The 23,678-nt window shown below is 45.9% G+C and overlaps 1 protein-coding gene across 2 annotated transcripts; it reads right to left on the bottom strand.

Annotated features, from left to right (window-relative positions):
* Window positions 1–156: 156 nt before the first annotated feature.
* On the bottom strand, window positions 157–23,295 carry cyc1 (cytochrome c-1). 2 transcript variants are annotated; one of them, XM_072250587.1, is made up of 7 exons: window positions 23,189–23,295; window positions 15,676–15,863; window positions 14,753–14,879; window positions 12,670–12,827; window positions 11,203–11,363; window positions 8,399–8,499; window positions 157–968 (listed from the first exon to the last, which is right to left on the bottom strand). In XM_072250587.1, the coding sequence occupies exons 1-7, from the start codon at window positions 23,267–23,269 to the stop codon at window positions 864–866; spliced, it is 921 nt and encodes a 306-aa protein (XP_072106688.1). In that variant the 5' UTR covers window positions 23,270–23,295; the 3' UTR covers window positions 157–863. The 2 variants fall into 2 exon arrangements, with proteins under 2 accessions (XP_072106688.1, XP_072106689.1); XM_072250588.1 differs by lacking the exon at window positions 23,189–23,295 and adding an exon at window positions 22,368–23,078.
* Window positions 23,296–23,678: the final 383 nt, after the last annotated feature.

The raw sequence follows: 23,678 nt of genomic DNA, 5'->3' as shown, positions 1-23,678 counted from the left end.
ACTCAGGGTTTTGGTCATCAGTCCAGAAACCACTTGGCTGGCATCTGTATGAGAGTACTACCTAATCAATTTCACCACTCTCAGCATCTGGGAGCAAGTTTGCATTTTAGAGAGGGGCAGGGAGCAAAGGCAGACAGCAACCAAACAGAACAGGTCTCCAGCTTAGAATTTATTAAACATCAAGCCGTAAATATTTACACAACGCCATTATAAGTTAACAAAGGGAATCTTCAACTCACGGCTGGACCAGACCCACATCACATAAAACATTCTGATGAAGGTGAACTTAAAATGACAAACAGATCCCACCAGCTCCCTGCACCTTCCTCAGCAATCCACTCTGCTGAGATTCTGCAGATCTGAGCAACATAAAGCCTCAGCAAAACATCAGTCTCTTTACCCCACCTTCAAAACCACTCCTCCATGGTGTCCAGATTTATTAAGAAGGGGCCTGGAACCTCTTTTATCATTTGAGATCAATTTAATATCCAAAAGGCAAGAGGTCACCGTTGGGTTATATTTGGTAATTCATACAGATAGGACAACATGCACCATGACTGAAGCTGCTGTCGTTCCAAGTTTATTTCAAAACCCCCCTTTACAAATACTGAAGACAGACCAGGGTCATGCAGCAATCGGTCTGTGGATCATCCACTTAGTCACAGTCAGCAACTAACCCACTATTCTCAGGAGCTTCCAACAGACCCACGGCCCATCTGATCACCCATTGATCTGAAACCGTTCACATTATTTTGTTTCTCCCCACCCGCCTGCCCTTGAAGTGAAGTCCAGACCACATCCATATTGACGGAGAATGTAATGATCAGGTATTACTGGAGTTGAAGTATCCCTGCTTCCAGAGGTTATTGAGGAGGTTTGTAGGCGATCTTTCGGCTTTTTAAAACAGACCATCGGTGCTTCTTCATGTAGTACAGAAGTGGGAAAAGCAGAGCTGAAAACATTAGCACCTGTGGAAAGACGAGAACAGAGACTTTTTTAGGAATAGCTTCTTCCTCTTCACCATCAGATTTCTTAACAGACAATGAACCCATAAACATTACCTCACTATTTTTTCACTACTTATTTATCTTTTTTACCATTTCTTCTTATAATTTATAGTATATTTTAGTATTGCACTGTACTGCTGCCGCAAAACAAATTTCACATCTGTCGGTGATCATGAACCTGATTCTGACCCATCGTTAGTCACATGCCCAGTATTACTTTGTTCACAACAATACTCTTGGGGCATGCCAGCATTGTGAGGAGTTCTATAAAAATGCAAATGTTGATTTTTCCCCTTGTCACACAGAAGAATTGATCACCTGACACACCGCTAATGGAATCACCAATCTAAGCCAGCACGTCTCCTTACCTGACCCTACTCTCCAAGGCAGAGCCCACTCCTCCCAGCCGTGCCTGACCGTACACACTGGACCCTGAAGTCTAAAGCTACCATTCAACAACGCTACTGGGTTCGGGCAGAACTACAGAGCCATGCCCACACGAACCAGCCACGTGTTACCTGTGCTCAGTGCTGCCGAGATAGGACCCACAATCAGCACCGTCCACAGCAATGACCCTGGAGTTTTTGAGTAGATCACATCACAACACAATTCCTGATCGAATTAATCACAGAAAGGAAAGGTTTCAGTGTGCTCACTCCACATCCCACTGGTCCCACAGAGCAACATCCTCGTCCATTTCCAAATCTTTCCATGTGCTTGCAGTCTTCTGCCCCTCTCCCACAATCCAATCAATTCCAATTCTCCACCAACTCTGTTCCTCTTTCCTAACTCCCTGCACTCTCCTGACCTCCAGCTGTGCTGTCCACAGTCTGAACTAGAAGTTTCTTTAACAAACATTTGGCCATCTGGCCAGATACTTTCCAAACACCTTCACACAAATATTGCTTTAACAATTTTCATTTTCATTACCTTTGAGGTATTGGAATGTCCATGCAACTATATAAATTCAGACCGTTTAATGTCATTTCTAGTACACAAGTGTAAAGGAGAACTAAATAATTGTTACTCCAGATCATTAGCAGCACAAAAAAAAATTAGATAAAGAACACAATAATAAAAAATTAAAATAAAGATAAATACATAAAATTGTGTATATTGGTTGATTGAAATCCCTGACTAGAAATTTTGAAACACTATCTATGAATTTGGAACTAGCACCATTGTTGTAGAACCAGGGAGGTACAGAACTGAATCTCTGTCAACAGCTTTCACACTTTGCTGCCATTGAGCTCCAGATGGCATAATCCTAGACTCCTCCAGGATGTAGAGTTTGAAGACCACAGAATTCTTCCTTTGAAACCCAGGGGAGAGGCTTCAACCTAATATTTACTAAGGAGATGCTTTTTGAGAACCTCACATTTAGCATGAGATGACATATGGCAGATGGACGTCGAGGTGATGAACTTTGAAAGTATTAACTATAAAAGACAACTCCACCACGCGAAAAGAGGAGGGTTGGGCATGGGGCTAGCAATCTCATCCTGTAAAAAGATCCAATGCTACAGAAATGCCAACAAAAGCTCCAAAGATCTCATCTATGGGAGAGGAAGGATACATCAAGATGGGCTACACCTGCAGACAACGTGACAGAGGACTGTGCCAAACCACTGCTGGTGGCCTATGCCCCAGTAGGGGTGATGTGCTTAAGTAGGTAACCATGATGGACAAGTACCTTGGGAGCACTGAGGAATGGCAGGAGACAAGGGACTGCAGAGGCTGGGTTCTGGTACAGTAATAAGCGGGAGAATCACGTGAGGTAGTAGTTCATGCCCACAGCAGCATTACAGTAGTCCTACAGGTGATGAGGATGTGTACTACAGCACAAACCCATTGGCTTACCCACGTGCTGGGAGGACAGGTGCCATCTTTGCCTGGTCTAAGACTGTACACGAGTCTGGCCAATCTCTCCAAGTATTAACTCCATCAATGCCTTTCACCATTCAATAGGTTTCAATGAGCTCACCCCTCACTCTTCAAATTCTAGTGAATACAGGCCCAAAGCCATCAAACACTCTTCACAAGACAAGCTATTCAATCCTGGAATAATTTTTGGGTACCTCTTTGAACCCTCTCTAATGTCAGCACATCCTTTCTAAGATAAGCGGCCCAAAACTGTTCACAACACTCCATGAGGCCTCACCAGTACTTTATACAGTCTCAACATTACACCCTTGCTTTTATACTCTAATCCTCTGAAATGAATGCTAACATCGCATTTGTCTGCCTCATCATAGACTCAACCTGCAAATTAACCTTTAGGGAATCCTGCACAAGGATTGCCACGTCCCTTTGCACCTCAGAACATAGAAGATAGAAATTTACAGCACATTACAGGCTCTTGGGCCCACAATGTTGTGCCGGCCAGGTAACTTACTCTCGAAACTGCCTAGAATTACTCTACCACACAGCCCTGTATTTTTCTAAGCTCCATCTACCTATCTAAGAGTCTCTTAAATGACCCTGTTGTATCTGCCTCCACCACCATTGCTGGCAGTGCATTCCATACACCCACCACTCTGTGTGGAAAAACTTACCTCTGACATCTCTCCCCTGTACCTACTTCCAAGCACCTTAAAAGAATATACCCCCTCATGTTGGCTATTTCAGCCCTGGGAAAAATCCTCTGGCTATCCACACGATCAATGCCTCTCATCATCTTATACACCTCTATCAGGCCACCTCTCATCCTCCGTCACTGCAAGGAGTAAAGGCCAAGTTTACTCAACCTATTTTTATAAGACACACTCCCCAATCCAAGCAACATCCTTGTAAGTCTCCTCTGCACTCTCTCTGTAGTATCCACATCTTTCCCGTAGTGAGGTGACCAGCACTAAACACAGCACTCCCAAGTGCAGTCTGACCAAGGTCTTATATAGCTGTAACATTACCTCACGGCTCTTGAATTCAATCCCACGGTTGATGAATGCCAACACACCATTTGCTTTCTTAACTACACTGTCAACCTGCGCTGCAGCTTTGAGTGCCCTAAGATGCCTCTGATCCTCCACACTGCCAAGAGTCTTACCATCATACTGTCTTCATATTTGACCTACCAAAATGAACGACTTCACACTTATCTGGGTTGAACTCCATCTGCCACTTCTCAGCCTAGTTCTGCATCCTATCAATGTCCCACTGTAACCTCTGACAACCCTCCACACTATCCACAACACCCCCAACCTTTGTGTCATCAGCAAACTTACTAACCTACCCTTCTATTTCTTCATCCAGGTCATTTATAAAAATCCTAAAGAGAAGGGGTCCCAGAACAGATCCCTGTAGAACACCACTGGTCACCATCCTCCATGCAGAATATGACCCGTCTGCAACCACCCTTTGCCTTCTGTGGGCAAGCCAGTTCTGGATCCACAAAGCAAGGTCTCCTTGGATCCCATGCCTCCCTACTTTCTGAATAAGCCTTTCATGGGGAACCTTATCAAAAGCCTTACTGAAATCCATATACACTACATCTACTGCTCTACCTTCATCAATTGTTTTGTTACCTCCTCGAAGAATTCAATTGGGCTCATAAGGCACAACCTACTCTTGACAAAACCAAGCAGACTATCTCTAATCAGATTATATCTCTCCAAATGCTCATAATTCCTGCCTCTCAGGATCTTCTCCAACAACCTGCTTACCACTGAAGTAAGGCTCACTGGTCTATAATTTCCTGGGTTATCTCTACTCCCTTTCTTGAACAAGGGAACAACGTTTGCAGCCTTTAAATCTTCCGGTACATCTCCCATCCCTACTGATGATGCAAAGATCATCGCCAGAGGCTCAGCAATCTCTTCCCTTGCTTTCCACAGTAGCCTGGGGTATATCTTGTTCACTCCTAGTGACTTATCTAACCTTAATGCTTTTCAATAGCTCCAGCACATGCTCTTTCTTGCTGTCTATATGCTCAGGCGTTTCAGTACTCTGTAAGTCATCCCCAAAATTGTCAAGGTCCTTTTCACTGGTGAATACTGAAGCAAGGTATTCATTAAGTACCTCCGCTACCTCCTCCATGCATACATTTCCACTATCACAGCTGATTGGTCCTATTCTCACACAGCTCATCCTCTTGCTCTTCACATACTTGTAGAATACCTTGGGGCTTCCTTAATCCTGCTCGCCTTCCGGCTCTCCTAATTTCATTCTTAAGCTCCTTCCTGGCAACCTCGTTAATTTTCTTGAGGTCCAACAGTATCCAGTTTCTTTAACCTTCCGCAAACTTTTCTTTTCTTCTTATCTAGATTTCCTACATCCTTTGTACACCATGGTTCTTTTACCCTACTATCCCTTCCCTGCCTCAATGGAACATACCTGTGCAGAACACCATGCAAATACTCCCTGAACATTTGCCACATTTCTGCTGTGGATTTCCCTGAGAACATCCACTCCCAATTTACACTGCCAAGTTCCTACCATATTTCCCCCACCCCAATTAAATGTTTTCCCAAATTGTCAGCTCCTATCTCTCTCCAGCGCCATGGTGAAGCAGATAAGAGTGGTGGTCACTACCTCCAAAATGCTCTCTCACCAAGAGATCTGACACCTGACCAGGTTCATTTCCCAATACCAGATCAAGTACAGCCTCTCCTCTCGTTGGCTTATCTACATATTGCATCAGGAAACCTTCCTGAACACACCTAACAAACTCCACACCATCAAAACCCCTTGCTCCAAGGAGATGCCAGTTGGGGGCAGGAATGGCTGCTAAATGTTGAAAGGATGGGTGAGTAAGTTTGTGGATGACACAAAGATTGGGGGAGTTTTGGATGGAGCTATAGATTGTCGAAGGTTACAATAGGATATAGACAGGATGCAGAGTTGGGCAGAATAGTGGCAGATGGAGTTCAATCCGGATAACTGTGAGGTGATGCATTTTGGAAGGACAAACCAGAAGGCTGAGTACAGGGTTAAAGGTCGGTTACTTAAGAGTGTGGATGAACGGAGGGACCTTGCCCCCCTGCTCCAATCCTTCAGCCACGCATCTATCCGCCATCTCATTCTATGCACAGGCAAGAGTCACAGGGTTACTACCCTTGAGGTCCTGCTTCTCAGCTTCCTTCCTAACTCCCTGTATTCTGCTTTCAGGACCACCCTTTTTCCACCTGTATCGTTGGTACCGATACGTACCATGGTCTTTGGCTGCTCACCCTCCCATTTCATGATATTGTGGACGCGCTCAGAAACACCACAAAACCTCACATCTGGGAGGCAAACTACCATCCGTGTTTCTTTTTCACGCCCATAGAATCGCCCATCTATAGAGTCCCCTATTATTAAAGCCACTCAACCTGTGGATTGCAATTTTGCCCTATCATCAGCCAGGAGTCTCACTCCTGTTCCCATCTTCCTGCCAAATTAATCTAAACTCACCCAAACAACACTAGTCAACCTGCCTGCAAGAATAATGGATCCCCTCGGGTTCAGCTGCAACCCATCCCTTTTGTACAGGCCATACCTTCCCCAGAAGAAATCCCAATAATGCATAAGTCTCGACTCCTGCCGCCTGCACCAGTTCCTCAGCCACACATTCACCTGCCAAATCATCCTACTCTTACCCTCACTGGTACGTGGCACAGGCAGATTACTACCCTGGAGATCCTATTTCTCAACTTACTACCTGGCTCTCTAGAATCTCTCTTCAGGACCTTCTTACATTTTCTAGTTATATCATTAGTGCCAATATGTACCAAGACTTCTGGTCACTCACCCTTGCCCTCAAGGATGCATTGGAACTGATCTGAGACATCCCTGATCCTGGCACCAGGGAGGCCACATACCACCCTGGTGTCTCTATCACATCCACAGACCCTCGTCTCTGTTCCTCTGAATGTGGAATCTCCTGTCAACACCACAGTCCTCTTCACCTCTCTGCTCTTCTGAGCCTCAGCACCAGAGACCCGGTCACTGTGGCTCCCCCTGTAGGTCGTTCCCCCTCAATAGTATTGAGAGTTGCGTAATTATTATTGAGGGGAATTGCCACAGGTGTACTCTGCACTGGCACATTTTCCCTTCTCCTGACAGTCACCCAGTTTCTTGACTCTTGTAACCCAGGGGTGAATACCTCCCCGTAGCTCCTGTCTGTCACTTCCTCATTCTCTTGTGTGAGTTGAATATCATCGAGCTGCATCTCCAGTTCCTTAATACAGTACGTTCTCCAAGGAGTTGCACCTCAGTGCACCTGGTGCAGATGTGTTTATCAGGGAGACTGTCGATCTCCCAGACTTCCCACTTCCCAAACACAGTATACAATACTGCCCCTAGAGCCATTCTCACTACTATGCCCTAGCAGATGAGGATGAACAAATTAAAACAGAGACTAAGTTACAAGATACTTTCCCTCACCCAAGCCTGATGAGCCAAAGCCACTCAACAGAATGGGACATTCAAAAGAATTGCCACTCAAGAGCAGGGATGTGATGCTGAGGTTTTATAAGGCACTGGTGAGGCCTCACCTTGAGTACTGTGAACAGTTTTGGGCTCCTCATCTAAGAAAAGATGCACTGGCATTGGAGAGGGTTCACAGGAATTTCACAATGATGATTCTGGGAATGAAAAGGTTATCGTACAAGGAATTTAAAAACACAAACACGAGGAATTCTGCAGATGCTGGAAATTCAAGCAACACACATCAAACTTGCTGGTGAACGCAGCAGGCCAGGCAGCATCTCTAGGAAGAGGTACAGTCGACGTCTTGGCCCGAAACATCGACTGTACCTCTTCCTAGAGGTGCTGCCTGGCCTGCTGCGTTCACCAGCAACTTTGATGTGTGATGATCGTACAAGGAATGTTTGCTGGCTCTGGGTCTGTACTCGCTGGAATTCAAAAGGATGTAGGGGGAGGGAGAGAGGAAATCTCATTGAAATCTTTTGAATGTTGAAAGGCCTAGACAGCTTAGATGTGGGAAGGATGTTTCCCATGGTGTGGCAGTCTAGGACAAGAGGGCACAGCCTCAGGATAGAGGGGCGTCCATTTAAAACAGAGATGTGGAGAAATTTTAGCCAAAGGGTGGTGAATTTGTGGAATTTGTTACCACAGGCAGCTGTGAAGGCCAGGTGGTTGGGTGTATTTAAGGCAGAGCTTGATAGGTTCTTGATTGGACACGGAGAGAAAGCTGGGGAGTGGGTCTGACGAGGGGAAAAAAGGATCAGCCATGATTGAATGGCAGAGCAAACTCGTTGGGCCAAATGACCTAATTCTGCTCCTATGTCTTATGGTCTTTCCACTTTTAACAACTCTCTTGTACGTCTCCTGTCATTGTTGGATATGATGGAGAACCAACAACTGAACCAATGCAAATCATTAATTGTGACGAGTGCTGGACCTGCTGACAGCTCCCATGCCCAGAACCCTCATCACCCCAGTGAACCGACCTTCAAACCCATGCGTTTCCGCTGGTCATGTTCGGGTTCAGAGCTCCAGCGCAGGAAGGTGCACACGTCCTTGGCAATCTGACTCATTGTGGCTGGAGTCCCTGGAGGTTGGGAGAGAGGAGAACAGTAAGTGGGCTGGATGCAGTCAGCAAGACTCTCAAGGTCAGTTGGGATCAGAGCCACAGAGGTCAGTGTGTGGTCACTGAATCACAGGTACCCACTGCTGAAAGGCCGACTGTTTACTCTTTTTCATAAATGCTGCCTGACCTGCTGTGTTGCTCGTGTTTGCAACTCTCAGCAGGCTGAGTGTGGGGCAATCAGCTCTCTGAAAGGAATAAGCAGTTCTTCAGGCACTCAAATTGTACTATCCTTCTCTGAAGTCAGGGATGTAACCCTGATCATCAGCCACTTGATCCCTTCTCTCTCTGTACCTTTCCATCAACAGTGATCATAAACTATTCAAGGGTCAGTGGTGTAATGATCCATGGCCTGTCAGTGAAGTGTTCCTGAACAGTCCTGTGGGCTGTCCAGGTTGGGAATAAGTAATAAACCCTGGGACCAGGCTGGGAATGAGGTTATGAACATTGGGACCACGTCGGGAATAACGTTATGATCCCTGGGACCAGGCAGGCAACAAGGATGCCCAGGAGCCTTCACCAACAGTAAGTTTAGTTTCTTAGTTAGCTTGCAAGCTGTGCCAGATCCTCAGTTCACCAGTGGAAATCTCAGCCTTGGAGACCCACACTGTATCCTCCAGTGTGTTCAACACCATCCGCCCTGCTCTGCTGGGGGAGAAGCTGACAGCGATGCAGGTGGATGCTTCCCTGGTATCATGGATTCTTGATAACCTGACTGGCAGACCACAGTACATGTGCTTGCAACACTGTGTGTCCGACAGAGTGATCAGCAGCACTGGGGCTCCACAGGGGACTGTCTTGTCTCCCTTTCTCTTCACCATTTACACCTCGGATTTCAACTACTGCACAGAGTCTTGTCATCTTCAGAAGTTTTCGGATGACTCTGCCATAGTTGGATGCATAAGCAAGGGAGATGAGGCTGAGTACAGGGCTACGTTAGGAAACTTTGTCACATGGTGTGAGCAGAATTATCTGCAGCTTAATGCGAAAAAGACTAAGGAGCTGGTGGTAGACCTGAGGAGAGCTAAGGTACCGATGACCCCTGTTTCCATCCAGGGGGTCAGTGTGGACATGGTGCAGGATTACAAATACCTGGGGATACGAATTGACAATAAACTGGACTGGTCAAAGAACACTGAGGCTGTCTACAAGAAGGGTCAGAGCAGTCTCTATTTCCTGAGGAGACTGAGGTCCTTTAACATCTGCCGGACGATGCTGAGGATGTTCGACGAGTCTGTGGTGGCCAGTGCTATCATGTTTGCTGTTGTGTGCTGGGGCAGCAGGCTGAGGGTAGCAGACACTAACAGAATCAACAAACTCATTCGTAAGGCCAGTGATGTTGTGGGGATGGAACTGGACTCTCTTACGGTGGTGTCTGAAAAGAGGATGCTGTCTAAGTTGCATGCCATCTTGATCAATGTCTCCCATCCACTACATAATATACTGGGTGGGCACAGGAGTACATTCAGCCAGAGACTCATTCCACCGAGATGCAGCACAGAGCCTCATAGGAGGTCATTCCTGCCTGCAGCCATCAAACTTTATAACTCCTCCCTTGGAGGGTCAGACACCCTGAGCTAATAGGCTGGTCCTGGACTTACTTCATAATTTCCTGGCATAATTTACATATAACTATTTATGGTTCTATTACTATTTATTATTTATGGTGCAACTGTAACGAAAACCAATTTCCCCCGGGATCAATAAAGTATGACTATGACTATTCCTTCTTGGCCAAGTCCAGGTGCACCAGGCTGCAAGTTGTGAGCTGACAAAGGGTTTAAAAATGAGGAGGGATTTCTTTAGCTAGGGGGTAGTGAATCTGTGGAAACGATTGTCGAAGATGGCTGTGGAGACCAAGCCAATGCGTATATTTAAAGCAGAAGTTGATAGTTCTTGATGAGTAAGGATGTCAAAGGTTGTTAATCTTTGATAGGTTCTTGGTTAGTTAGGAAGTCAAAGAGGTGCTGGCCAAAGTTGAATGGAAGAAGAGACCAGCAGGAATGATGGCAGAGCAGTAATGGCTGGAGTTTCTGGGAGCAATTCAGAAGGTGCAGGATAAATACATCCCAGAGCAGTAGTATTCTGAAGGCAGGACGACACAACCACACCTGACAAGAGAAGTGAAAGCCAACATAAAAGCAAAAGAAAGGGAATATAATAGAGGAAAAATTAGTCAGAAGTTTGAGGATTGGGAAATTTTTAAAAACCAACAGAAGGCAACTTTAAAAGCCATAAGGAGGGAAAAGGTGAAACATTAAGGTCAGCAAGCTAAAAATATCAGAGGATACCATAAGTTTTTTCAGATATACAGAGTGAAAGAGAGGCAAGAGCAGATACTGGATGACTGGAAAATGACACTGGAGAGGTACTAATCGGGGACAAGGAAATGGCGGATGAACTGAGTAATTATTTTGCATCATTTTTCACTGTGGAAGAGAGCTGTAATATGCCAGACGTTCAAGAGTATAGTTGCTATTACTAGGGAAAAGGTGCTTGGGAAGCTGAAGTGTCTGAGGTAGGTCAGTCACCAGAACCAGATGGACTACAGCCCAGGGTTCTGAAAGAGGTAGCTGAAGAGACTGTGAAGGCAGCAGTAATGATCTTTCACGGGGAGTGAGAAACTCACTGAGTCAGCTCCTTCAGATACACCGCACCAGCTCTTACCATCCTCAAATTCAACAGCTTCATCATAAATAGGAGGGGCCATTCCAATTGCCTCGCCAGGAAAGTAGGGGTTGTAGTAGAGGCCTTCTCGAAGAGTTATGCCAGCAGGAGGGTCGCAGTATCCAGTGAGGAGGGTGAAGATGTAATCCTCACCGCCATGTCTACACAAACAGATGAACAAGTCAGTGAGTTTCACTAAATTTTCCTCAAGCATTCTCCACAGCAAAATACTCTGCCAAGGCTTTCACTCATTTTGGCTTAGTTCCTCCAATTTTGTGCATTTTACAGCAGGAGCCATATCTCTCTGCCCAACCACTGTATGGACACAATTCTAATACTCATGCCATACTACTGCTCTCCCCCCACAGCCCTTTACCAATCCCAGACCGTTCACACTTCCCTGTTCTCTCCCCACAATCCAGTATCAATCCCAAACTGTTCCCACTGCCCTGTTCTCTCCACATAGCCAATATCAGTATCAAACCATTCCCACTGCTCTGTTCTCTCCCCACAGCACTGTACCAATCCCAAATCATTCACACTGTCTCACTCTCTTCCCACAACCCCATATCAATTCCCAGGACTAATTCCACTGCCCTGTTCTCTCCCCACAACTCTGTATCAATACCAAACCATTCCCACTGCCCTGTACCAATCCTAAACCGTTCCCACTGTCCCATTCTCTCCACACAAGCTGTACCAATCCCCACACTATTCCCACAGTACTGTACCAATCCCAAACTGTTCCCACAGCCATATACTAATCCCAAACCATTCCCACCGACCCATTCTCTCCACACAAACTGTACCAATCCCAAACCGTTCACACTGCCCTGTACCAATCCCAAACTGTTTCCACTGTCATGCTCTCTCTCTCCACTGTTTCAAACATTTACTGAACCACAGCTAAGCAATGCCAGACTTTTAGATAATGAGACCCTTCAGGTGGTGAGTGAAGATGGAAATCCCCTCAGTAACATCTGACTCCTGGATCAGATTGGCTGATGCCACTCACATCTGCCCCCTCTTAGTAACAGGGCTTCCCCCCAGTACTTACTCTGTAATACAGTCCCTGCACAAGCCCAGACCATGACCACAAACAGTTGGACAAACCAGCTCTTAAAATGCCAAGTCTGTGATCACGTGGTAGTGATCACGTGCAGTGACTGCTACACAGTATCTCCATTTGCACGAATGTGAACAGCAGGCTATACACCGACATTCAGGCATACTCAGGCATCAGCTATCTGTCACTGTCCAGCAGAACTATGGCGTGCTGATAAATCTCATTGAATTACAAGCAAGATATGTTGCAAGATTTCAGTGACAGAAGCATAACATAACCCGATGGAGTCACCTGTTTGAGGAACCGTGAACTGCAGTGAGGGATGGGGAGTTGATGTGAGGGAGCGATGTAACTGAGATCAGGAGGTAGAGCGCCGTTATTTGTGGAGGGAGGGGAGGTACCTGGCATTTGCAATGTAACTGAGATCAGGAGGTAGAGCGCCGTTATTTGCTGCTCTCGCTGCCTCTGAATTTGGGTATGGTTGAGGGAAGTAATCGGAGAGCTTGCCAGGGCGGGTGAACATTTCTCCGTTCTCATCTGGACCATCCAACACTTCAATCTAGGAGTGGAGACACAACACACAGACAGTCAGACCTGTTCTATAGGCACCATTAGTCTCGTGAGATCATGGATTTGCGCCTTGGAAGGTTTCCAGGGCGCAGGCCCGGGCAAGGTTGTATGGAAGGCCAGCAGTTGCCCATGCTGCAAGTCTCCCCTCTCCACGACACCAATGTTGTCCAAGGGAAGGGCACTAGGGCCCATACAGCTTGGCACCGGTGTCGTTGCAGAGCAACGTGTGGTTAAGTGCCTGGTGAGGACACAACACGCTGCCTCAGCTGAGGCTCGAAGTAGCGACCTTCAGATCACTAGACCGACGCCTTAACCACTTGGCCACACGCCAACACACGTCAGATCTGTACTGTAACAGATTACTGATAATAGCTATGCATGAGCCTGGCTAGTTATTGCAGTGGGTTCAGTTTCACAGCACCCCACCACAGCTCTCTGTTCAGAATAGGGCCAGTATGAATTCTGTACGCTACAATGTGAAATGGTCAACTCAATTCCAGAGTGACTCTGGGCCAACAGTGTTCACACGCACCAGCCCCACCACCCTCACCACCCTGGCACCATGCCCCACCACTTCTGCAAACACCTGTTATTGAGATATAACCAGCTCTTGTACCAACCTCCATCGCTTCAGGTCACCGTTCCAAGCCCTGGGGTGTTTCCTAATAGTTCACCGGTTATTGTGGTGTAAAGCATCACTTGTTCTTTAGGGGACTGAAAATCAACCAACTTTCATAAAATGGAAACATTTTGATTTCTTAATCAAGAGCAGATTATTTGATGACATCTATGCAGTGCCATTCGGGGTTAAGGACTTTCTTCTTCTTCTTCATGTAGGGCCACAGAGCCTACAACACCTCTCTTCTCCGGCTCCTCCACTGACACACATACTGCTTCTTCCCCAGTCCAAACATGGAGAAGTCAGCCAACTATGTATACTGACACCAGGCCAAACTCAGCCAACATTTAACTCTGTGCTGTAGGAGACACAGCAATGTAGCACTTTACCACATTTGGTGAAGTCTGTACTTTCCCACATCCTCCTCCAACTTGGCTGTCCTGGATTAAGCTGTGCACCAGCTCCCGCTCACCCATCAGCCCAACCCAGCAAACACGTGAAAACACTCAGGTGGCTCGTGTCCACCAGTTTGTTAAGGTACCGACCCATGGTGTGGGCCAAAGCACACCCCTGTTCTCTGATATTCCATGTAAAATGATAAAGGCAGCTTTCCTAAGTGTGATTGGAAAAGTGCAGGGTCTGACACAGAGAAACTGAAGCACTGCTCATGTTCTACGTGTCTCCAGGGAACATACAAGCAACACCCGCTATGGTCAGGAGCTGTCAGCTGGATTACTGATCAATTTTATTTCAATACAGCTTATGGCCCAACAGCATACGCTGCCCAATTATGCCTACACTATCGGTTAACCTGCGAACCTGCACCTTTTTAGAATGTGGGGGGTGGGACCCAGGCGCTCGTGGCGAGGAGATCCACGCGCCTGCACCTGGGGGGGGGGGGGGGAGGGGTGACCCACCGCCCATAGCCGGAAGGGGACCTATGCGCTCACAGCAAGGAGGAACAAACTCATTCCAGACAGCGGTGGGAAGTGAACCCGGGTCCCGGGTCGCTGGCACTGTAACCGCGTTCCGCTAACCGCTAAGCTACTGTGCCACCCCAAATAGAGACTAAAGTTAAATGGTCCTTCACCAAGAACACGTGGGCAAAGGCTACAGACAAGAGTCTGGGGAATAGGAGCCGAGGGAGTGAGGCTATTTGTCACTCCCAGGACCACAGCATTCTCCCAAGGGATACTTCATTCAGCATCCAGCCCACAATCCGGGAGTCTCTGTTGCTGAAACCTGGAATGATATAATTCCCACACTGCTCAATGATAAAACGGGGCTGTTCTCACCTCCTCTGCTAGGGCCTTTGCCTCATCCTCTGTGTGAGTCACTCCAACCAGGTTCCGGAAGGCCAGGTACTCCATGCTGTGACAGGCCGCACACACCTGCTTGTACACCTGATAACCACGGCGAACACTGCAGACAGAGATAGGTAATAGGTTCACAACATGGCAGCCAAACTCTCCTGCACATCAAAGATGAAAGATTAGCTTTATTTGTCACACGTACATTGAATGATACAGTGAAATGTGTCATTTACACTAAAGATGTGATGGGGCAGCTTGCAAGCGTCGCCATGCTTCATTCCCAGAATTTACTAACCCTAACCTGTACGTATTTGGAATGTATGAGGAAACTGCAGCACCCAGGGGAAACCCACGTGGTCATCCAGAGAATGTACAAACTGCGTACAGATAGCAGCAGGAATTGAATCGATCCGATCAGCGATTGCAGGCACCGTGAAGCGTTCTACACTATATTACCAGGCCTATGTCGCCATCTCCTCTCAAATGGCTGGTGTTGGTGCATTAGGGTGGACCTTGCCTCAAGTTCAGGGTAGCAGGGAGTAGGGACAAAGTCAGCTTGGGCTCCATTCAGAGATCCCTACTTGGAATCTAATTGTCAGGACCAGGATGGCCTTTGGCTTTGTTACTTCTGTCTCCTTCCACATTTCAAAAGGAGTACGTGTTAGTAAGTTATTGGAACACTATGTTGGCACCAGAAGCATGGCAACACCAGCAAGCTACCTCCAGCACAAACTCAGACCATGCGCACAAATGGCACACTTCACTGCGGGTTTTGAAATACATGACCAATAAGGCAACTTTTCTCTTTCTCTGAACTGAGCTCCTCCAGGTGAGCAGTGCTGTTTTTGCCCACTTTCCCAATCCCACCGACAGTCTGCATAGCTCTGAGATGAGGACATTCTCACCTGGCATGGTCCAGTGCAGACAAAAAGCCACTGTGACTCCAGGGGTAGCTGGGAGGATGCAGCTCCAGATCTGCATACACAGAGCGATGCAAGGTGATTGCAAGTGCACCGCCCCCAGCAGCAAGCACCCCTAACGTGGACAGCGCTATCTTCTTCCCACGGGACAAGCTTGCAAAGGACATCCTGGCCTAAGGGATAAGACAGATTAGCTGTAAAATGGAGGGATTTAGAATACAGAGCCACATGTCAGATATCAAATTATAAATTCAACAGTTGTTTTCAAAACAGTGGATGCACAATGAATGAAGTCAAGTGAAAGTTGCCCTTAACCATTTCCTTCCTGGTTTACAATCCCTGACAAAGCGTTCTGCACCTGGAACATTAACCCTGTTCCTCTCTCCACAGAAGCTGTCCGACCTGCTGAGCGTTTCCAGCACTTTGTTTTTATCTCAGATTTGCAGTATCTGTTGCTTTGAACTTCCCCTCGTACTTGCTACCAGCCTGTTACACACTCCAAAGACCATCAGCCCTGGAACCTCCTACTGCATTCTGTAAGATCATGGTTGATGGACCCATTGTTCTATACCTCAAGATTATCTGAATGTTTCAACTGTGGAAGACACTAACAGCATGCCTGATGTAGTGTGTGAAGGAAGAGAAGTGGGTGCAGTTACTATTACAAGGGAGAAGGCTCTCAAAAAGCTGAAAGACCTAAAGGTACATAAGTCGCCTGGTTCAAAGGAACTGCACTCTAGGGTTCTGAAAGAGGTAGTTTTAGAAATTGTGGTGGCATGAGAAACGTTCTTTCAAAAATCATTGGACTCTGGCATGGTGCCAGAGGACTGAAAAACTGCAAACGTTACTCCACTCATTACAAAAGGAGGAAGGCAGCAGAAAGGAGATTATAGACCTGTTAGCCTGACCTCTGTGGTTGGGAAGATATTAAGAGTCAACTGTTAAGGATGAGGTGATGGAGTACTTGGTGACACAGGACAAGATAGTACAAAGTCAGCACGGTTTCCTTCAGGGAAAATCCTCCCTGACAAAACTGTTGGAATTCTTTAAGGAGATTACAAGTAGGATAGATAAGGGGGATGCAGCGGATGTTGTATATTTGCACTTTCAGAAGGCCTTTGACAAGATGCCACACATGAAGCTGCTTACCAAGAGCCCATGGTATTACAGGAAAGTTACTAACATGATTAGAACATTGGCTGATTGGTAGGAGGCAGTGAGTGGGAATAAAAGGATCTTTTTCTGGTTGGCTGCCAATGACTAGTGCTGTTCTGCAGGAGTCAGTGTTGGGGCCACTTTTTTTTATGCTGGATATAAATGATATAGATGATGGAATAGATGGCTTTATTGCCAAGTTTGGTAGAGGGACAGGTAGTGTTGAGGAAACAGGTAGGATGTAGAAGGACTTAGACAGATTAGGAGAATGGACAAGAAAGTGGCAACTGAAATACAATGTTGGAAAATGCATGGTCATACACTTTGGTAGTAGAAACAAATGTGTGGATTATTTTCTAAACGGGGAGAAAATCCAGGAATCTGAGATGCAGAGGGGCTTGGGAGTCCTTGTGCAGAACACCCTGAAGGTTAACTTGCAGGTTGAGTCAGTGGTGAGGAAGGCAAATGTCATGTTAGCATTCATTTCAAGAGGTCTAGAATACAAGGCAAGGAGATGGTGCTGAGGCTTTATAAAGCACTGGTGAGGCCTCACCTTGAGTATTGTGAACAGTTTTAGACCCCTCATTTTAGAAAAGATGTGCTGGCTTTGGAGAAGGTCCAGAGGAGATTCACAAGGATGATTCCAGGAATGAAAGGGTTATCATACAAGGAACGTTTAAGGTTCTGGCTCTGTACTCACTGGAATTCAGAAGAATGAGGGGAGATCTCATTGAAACCCTTTGAATGTTGAAAGGCCTAGATAGAGAAGATGTGGAAAGGATATTTCCCACGGTAGTAGAGTCTAGGACAAGAGGGCACAGCCTCAGAATAGAGGGGCGCTCTTTCAAAACAGAGATGTGGAGAAATTTCTCTAGCCAAAGGGTGGTGAATTTGTTACCACATGCAGCTGTGGAGGCCAGGTCGTTGGGTATATTTAAGGTAGAGATTGATAGGTTCTTGATTGGGCATGGCATCAAAGGTTACGGGGAGAAGGGGTTGAGGAGGTGATTTAAAAAAAGGATCCATCATGATGGAATGGAAAAGCAGACTCGATGGGCCAGATGGCCTAATTCTGCTCCTGTGTCTTCTGGCCTCCCCCAACACCCAACTGTCTGAGAGCAACAATTCCATATACTGTGCGCAGAATGTTTCATGACACATTTTATTCTTCACCAAAAATGCCTTCAAAGAACATCACCGAATCTTATTTTGAATCCCTTGACCATCTAAACCAACAGTGATGTTATTCCAAAGAGTGCACTGGCTACTGTGGTATTACAGACACCAGGAGCAAGAAGACAGCTCAGCAAAGCTGAAGGCATTCAAAGACAGGCGTGTTTTACAAATGACAAATCCATGTGCTTGCTTTGGTCTTCTGCACAGCACTGATTCAGCTTGCTCTGCTGTTCATTCGCTGCGCCTTGGGAAGACCATGTGAATCTGAGAAGAGCAGTAACCCATAACCAGGAACACATGCAGAAATTGCCCTAACAGAGATATTTAAATCATCCTTAGCGACAGAGGGGTACCAGAGGGTTGGAGGCTAGCCAATGTGTTCCACTGTTTAAGAAAGGCTCTAAACATAAACCAGGAAATTATAGGCCAGTGAGTCTGACATTAGTTGTGGGAAAAGTACTGCAAAGTATTCGAAGGGACCAGCTATATAAGTATTTGGATAGACAAGGACTGATTAAGGATAGTCAGCATGGCTTTTTGCGTGGTGGGTCATGTCCAACTAATCTTAAAGTTTTTCGACAAAGTTACTAGTAAAGTTGATGAAGATAAGGCAGTGGATGTTGTCTACCTGGACTTTAGCAAGGCCTTTGATAAGGTCCTGCATGGGAGGTTGGTCAAGAAGGTTCAGTTTATAGGCGGTGGCTTCTCTGACTGGAGGCCTGTGACCAGGAGTGCTGCAGCGATCAGTGCTGGGACCATTGTTGCTTGTCATCTATATCAGTGATCTGGAGGTGGGGGCGTAATGAACAGTGAAGAAAACCATCATGGCTTGTGGCAGGATCTGGACCAGATGGAAAAATGGTAGATGGAATTTAATGCAGACAATTCTGAGGTGTTGCACTTTGGTAGGACCAACCAGGCACAGTAGGTCTTACACAGAGAATGGCAGGGCACTGAGGGTTGTGGTAGAACAAAGGGCCATCATTCATTGAAAGTGGTGTCACAGGTTGATAGGGTCACAAAGAAAGCTTTTAGCACATTGGTCTTCGTAGATCAAAGTACTGAATAGAGGAGATGGGATGTTATATTGAAGTTGCATAAGATGTTGGTGAGGCCTAATTTGGAGTATTGTGCGCAGTTTTGGTCACCTACCTACAGGAAAGGTGTAAACAAGTTGGTAAAAGTGCGGAGAAAATTTACAAGGATGTTGCTGGGTCTGGAGGACAAGAGTTGTAAGGAAAGATTGAACAGGTTAGGACTGTATTCCTTGAAACATAGAAGAGTGAGAGGAGGTTAGATTAGTTATACAAAATTGTGAGGTGTATAGATAGGGTAGATGCAAGCAAGCTTTTTCCACTGAGGTTGGGTGGGACAACAACTCGAGATCATGGGTTAAGGGTACAGGATGAAAAGTTTAAGGGGAACATGAGAGGAAACTTCTTCACTCAGAGGGTCATGGGAGTGTGGAATGAACTGCCAGCACAAATGGTGCATGCAAGCTTTAACAGAAGTTTGGATAAGTACTCAGATGGTAAGTCTATGGTACTGGTGCAAGTCGATGGGAGTAGGCAGTTTAAATAGTTCAGCACCATCTAGATAAACCAAAGGGCCTGTTTCTGTGCCGTACTTTCTATGTCTCTATGAGACTGCAACCCCCTCTTACCTCTTTACCCATTCACATCCTCAAACTGCTCTAGCATAGTAGTGAACTGTGCCTCTCATTGTTAGCTGTGAATTCACATCCACTCCAATAATATACATAAGCTGCCATTTATTACATTAGAAATTCCAATGTTTCCCTACCACTGATGTATGTGCTTATGAGCTTATAGTTCCGTATTCCTTCCCTCCATACTTACATCATGAGGGTGAATTTGCCACTAAATTTACAGCAACAATTCCAGACTAAGACCAGAAAATCCACTCTCTTGAAAACATCCTCCACCAAAACCTTGCAACATTGATCCTTAGACCTTCAGCTTTCATACCAACAAACCTCTCTGGGATCGTTTCTGACATAGAGTTCCCCAGTGATATGGCAACTTGTGCAATACAAATTCATCCTTAAAGAAATCACTACCAGAAAACTTTCAGATAGTGAATAAAAATTCACTCTTACACACAATGTCTGTCTGTCTAGGTACCATATCCGATGCAGACTTTGGTGACCATGGTTTTCCATATAGATCTATCTCTCGTTTTTTGGATGACTTCCATTTCCTCGATGTGTAGCCACCTAGCCAGGCTTCTGATGTACATAAGCTGAGGTTTTACACACAATACATCCAGTAAACTAGACCATAGGCTGCCACTGACAGCGGATAGACACTTACAGGATTTGCTTTGGAAACTGACAAGGCAATCTTTTCCAATGACACATTTACAATGGTACATCCCTAATAGTGTAACTTCGATTAACAAACAAACCCCTCTCTTCTGATTACAATACCACACAGTCAGAATTCCCTTGCCTAAAGACAAGAGGAATACTTGCTGTTGGAATGGGCATAAAGGGGCTTGCACTATGGAAAATTGTAATGAGGATGATTGTCTATGAACACAAACTCTCAAACCCTCCACAACATGAGTGTCAGGAAAGACACCACTCACCTATGTGACTAGCATCAATATCACATCATTAAACCAAAGTAGTGTGGGTTTTGTTCCATAGACCTCACTCACTGAAGCATACATTCAGAAATATCAGCCTCTTTTTATAAACTTCTCAATATCACCACACAAGTTGACTCACTTCACTAGATCTTGATTTAAAGGATTCCCTTAGTAACTAACAGATTCCCCAATTATCATTGGCACGTACAGGAAGCGCTGCAAATAAATGAAAGGAACATTCAAACAGAGGAGAGGGACACTGTACAGCCCTTTCATTTTGTTCTGCCATCCAATGAGATCACAGCCAGCCCTCATATTCCATCTGAGTAACCTCCAAACTGACAACATGAACACCAATTCCAGTAACTTCTCCCTTTTCTCTTTCATTCCTCATTCAGACTCCCCTCGTCTCACTCACCCATCACCTCTCTGTGGTGCTCCTCCACCCCTTTCTCCCGTGGTCCACTCTCCTAACAGATTCCTTCTTCTACCTATCAGCTCCATGCTTCTCACTTCATCCCCTCTCCCCCAGCTACCCAACTCACCGGGCAGTTTGTCCTCCTACCCCTCCCCCACCTTCTTCCTCCTCCCTTTCCAGTTCTGATGAAGGGCTTTGAGCTAAAATGTTGACCATTTATTCATTTCCACAGATGCTGTCTGACCTGCAGAGTTCCTCCATCATTTTTTGTGTTACTCTGGATTTGCAGAATCTCCTGTGTTTATAATGCTATGTCTTGCCCACTTCCCTATTCAATCCCCATATCTCTCCATGCCAAAGAGAAATCATCAATGTTTAAATCACTTGAACTGTCAGTGTTCACAACCTTCATGCAGACACCCCCAACTGTCCCGAATGGCCAGCCCGATTACAACTCCTGCATCTACCCTGTTCATCCCACTTGTATCTACAGTGAATACAGGCTGACCCGAATCACTCTCTCCATGGCATCCCAAGTCAAGTCAAATTTATTTATAAAGCACATTTAAAAACAACCCATGTTGACCAAAGTGCTGTACAAACCATAACAAGATTCAATCCACTGAGTTTTCATAAACAGCATTGAGGCTAGTACAGGACACATATTAAACATACACGGTACATGAGATGAGATTGAAAATTCAGCAGGATATCCTTTCTCTACTTCAATCACTTTGCAATAAAGGGCACTGTTCTACTCGCTTTCTAGTTCTATACATTGACATTAATAGTGCTTGATCATGCAAGTCCAATGTTTCCAGGAATATTCAAGTCAAGTCACTTTTTATTGTCATTTCAACCTTAACTGCTGGTACAGTACACCGTAAAAATGAGACAATGTTTTTCAGGACCATGGTGCTACATGAATATAAAAAGTACACTGAACTACGTAAAACAACACAAAACTACACTAAACTACAGACCTATTACAGAATATTAGTTTGACAATGAGAAATGAAATGAGCCAGAGAGTGCACTTACAAGGAGCGCTGCCACAAGAAAGCAGCATCCATTGTTAAAGACCCCCCGCCATCCAAGCCACCATCTCTTTTCACTATTACCATCGGGCCAAAAGTTGTTACCCCTCAGCTATCAGGCTCCTGAATCAGAGTGGGTAACTACACTCACCTCAGTGCTGTGTTGACTCACTAGTTTTTCAAATACTATCGTATTTTTTTTATTTTTCTATGTCTGTAAGAAAACTAATTTCAAGGTTGTACACGGTAATATAAACATAAGTAGAGAATAAATTTACTTTGAACTTTGATGTAGCGCTTCGGCTCTTGCTTGACGCCCACTCGCTTCACCTGGATCGATCCCTTCGAAGACTCCTTTAAACCCTCAAGCTCTCCGTATAGATCAATGCCTCACAGAATCATCAAGCCTACATACTAACTCCAGATTATTATTGTACACGGTGGACTTTACTCTGCATCACTCTAACAGTGCGAATCTGAAATTCAATCCTATCGTCAAGAAACACTACGAGAAAGATGAAGGGTAGCTTTTGTTTCATTTATTCAGAGGACGCTGCTGATATTTACTGTCCAATCCAATATCTTTTCTACCAAGAAGGCGGATTTCCTTCCCGAAGGACATTGTGGATGTACAGTATTCTGGATTTCAGGGGCACTTTAACATACAGAGCCGCAGGCTGCCCAACGAAACGTCACAAATCCTCCCACCCATAGTCAGTGCTCAGTTTGTTAGTGGTTTTAAATCCACTTTAACCGAACAACAATGATGGGATTCAGGTTGCACTGGGTCAACAATCCTGACCTGCAGCCGTTAAACCGGAATCTGCCGTAAGAAAGGTCTCCCGGTAATCCCACAGACAGACACGGGAGTTCGGTGATGTGCCCAAGACTGAGGCCCTGAACCGGCCCCGGTCCTGCTTCCGCACACCGGCGGTCCAGGCCCCAGCGCGGCCCCGACCATTCAGTGAAGGAGAACGGCGGGTGACCTTGACACAAACGGCAACTCTCACCGACGGAAAAAAAAACACCACCGCGCTGCCCCAGCTTGCCACTGATTCTCCGCCGACCACGGGCAATGCCCGACCGACCGCCGTCTCACCCTGCAGCAATGGAAGGGCTTGTGCCGCGTGTGGAGGAGAGTACGCCCGCTTGCCGCCGCCGCCACCCTCAGCGCCGCCATCTTGAGAGTGGCGAGCCTCACGCCCAGCATCCACCGCGTGTCCACCATCTTGTGAGTTGCGCCCTTACATCCAGAATGCAACGCATATCAGCTTTCTGGAGAGTCTCTCTCCCTTCTCCCTCTTCTCTATTTCTTTATCTATCATTTATATACATCTCTCTAAACATCTTTATCTATATGAGGTCCAGCACCCATTGCCGCCTCTAGAGTGTGGCCCTCACGTCCAGTATGCACCGCGCCGCCGCCATCTTGAGAGTGTCGCCTGTACTGCTCAACCCACTCTAACGCCAGTCAAGGCACGCAGAGCACATTTCTTGAGAAAAAAGCGCTTTACATATATTGATGGATTTATATAAATAAGACACAAAAGATAAACTACAAATTAAATTCATCTATCAACAACTAGCTG

Source organism: Mobula birostris, unplaced genomic scaffold (assembly GCF_030028105.1).
Source record: "Mobula birostris isolate sMobBir1 unplaced genomic scaffold, sMobBir1.hap1 scaffold_421, whole genome shotgun sequence".
NCBI lineage: Eukaryota > Metazoa > Chordata > Chondrichthyes > Myliobatiformes > Myliobatidae > Mobula > Mobula birostris.
The sequence above is the reverse complement of the archived record's forward strand: the minus strand, read 5'-3'. Positions and strand labels throughout refer to the sequence as shown.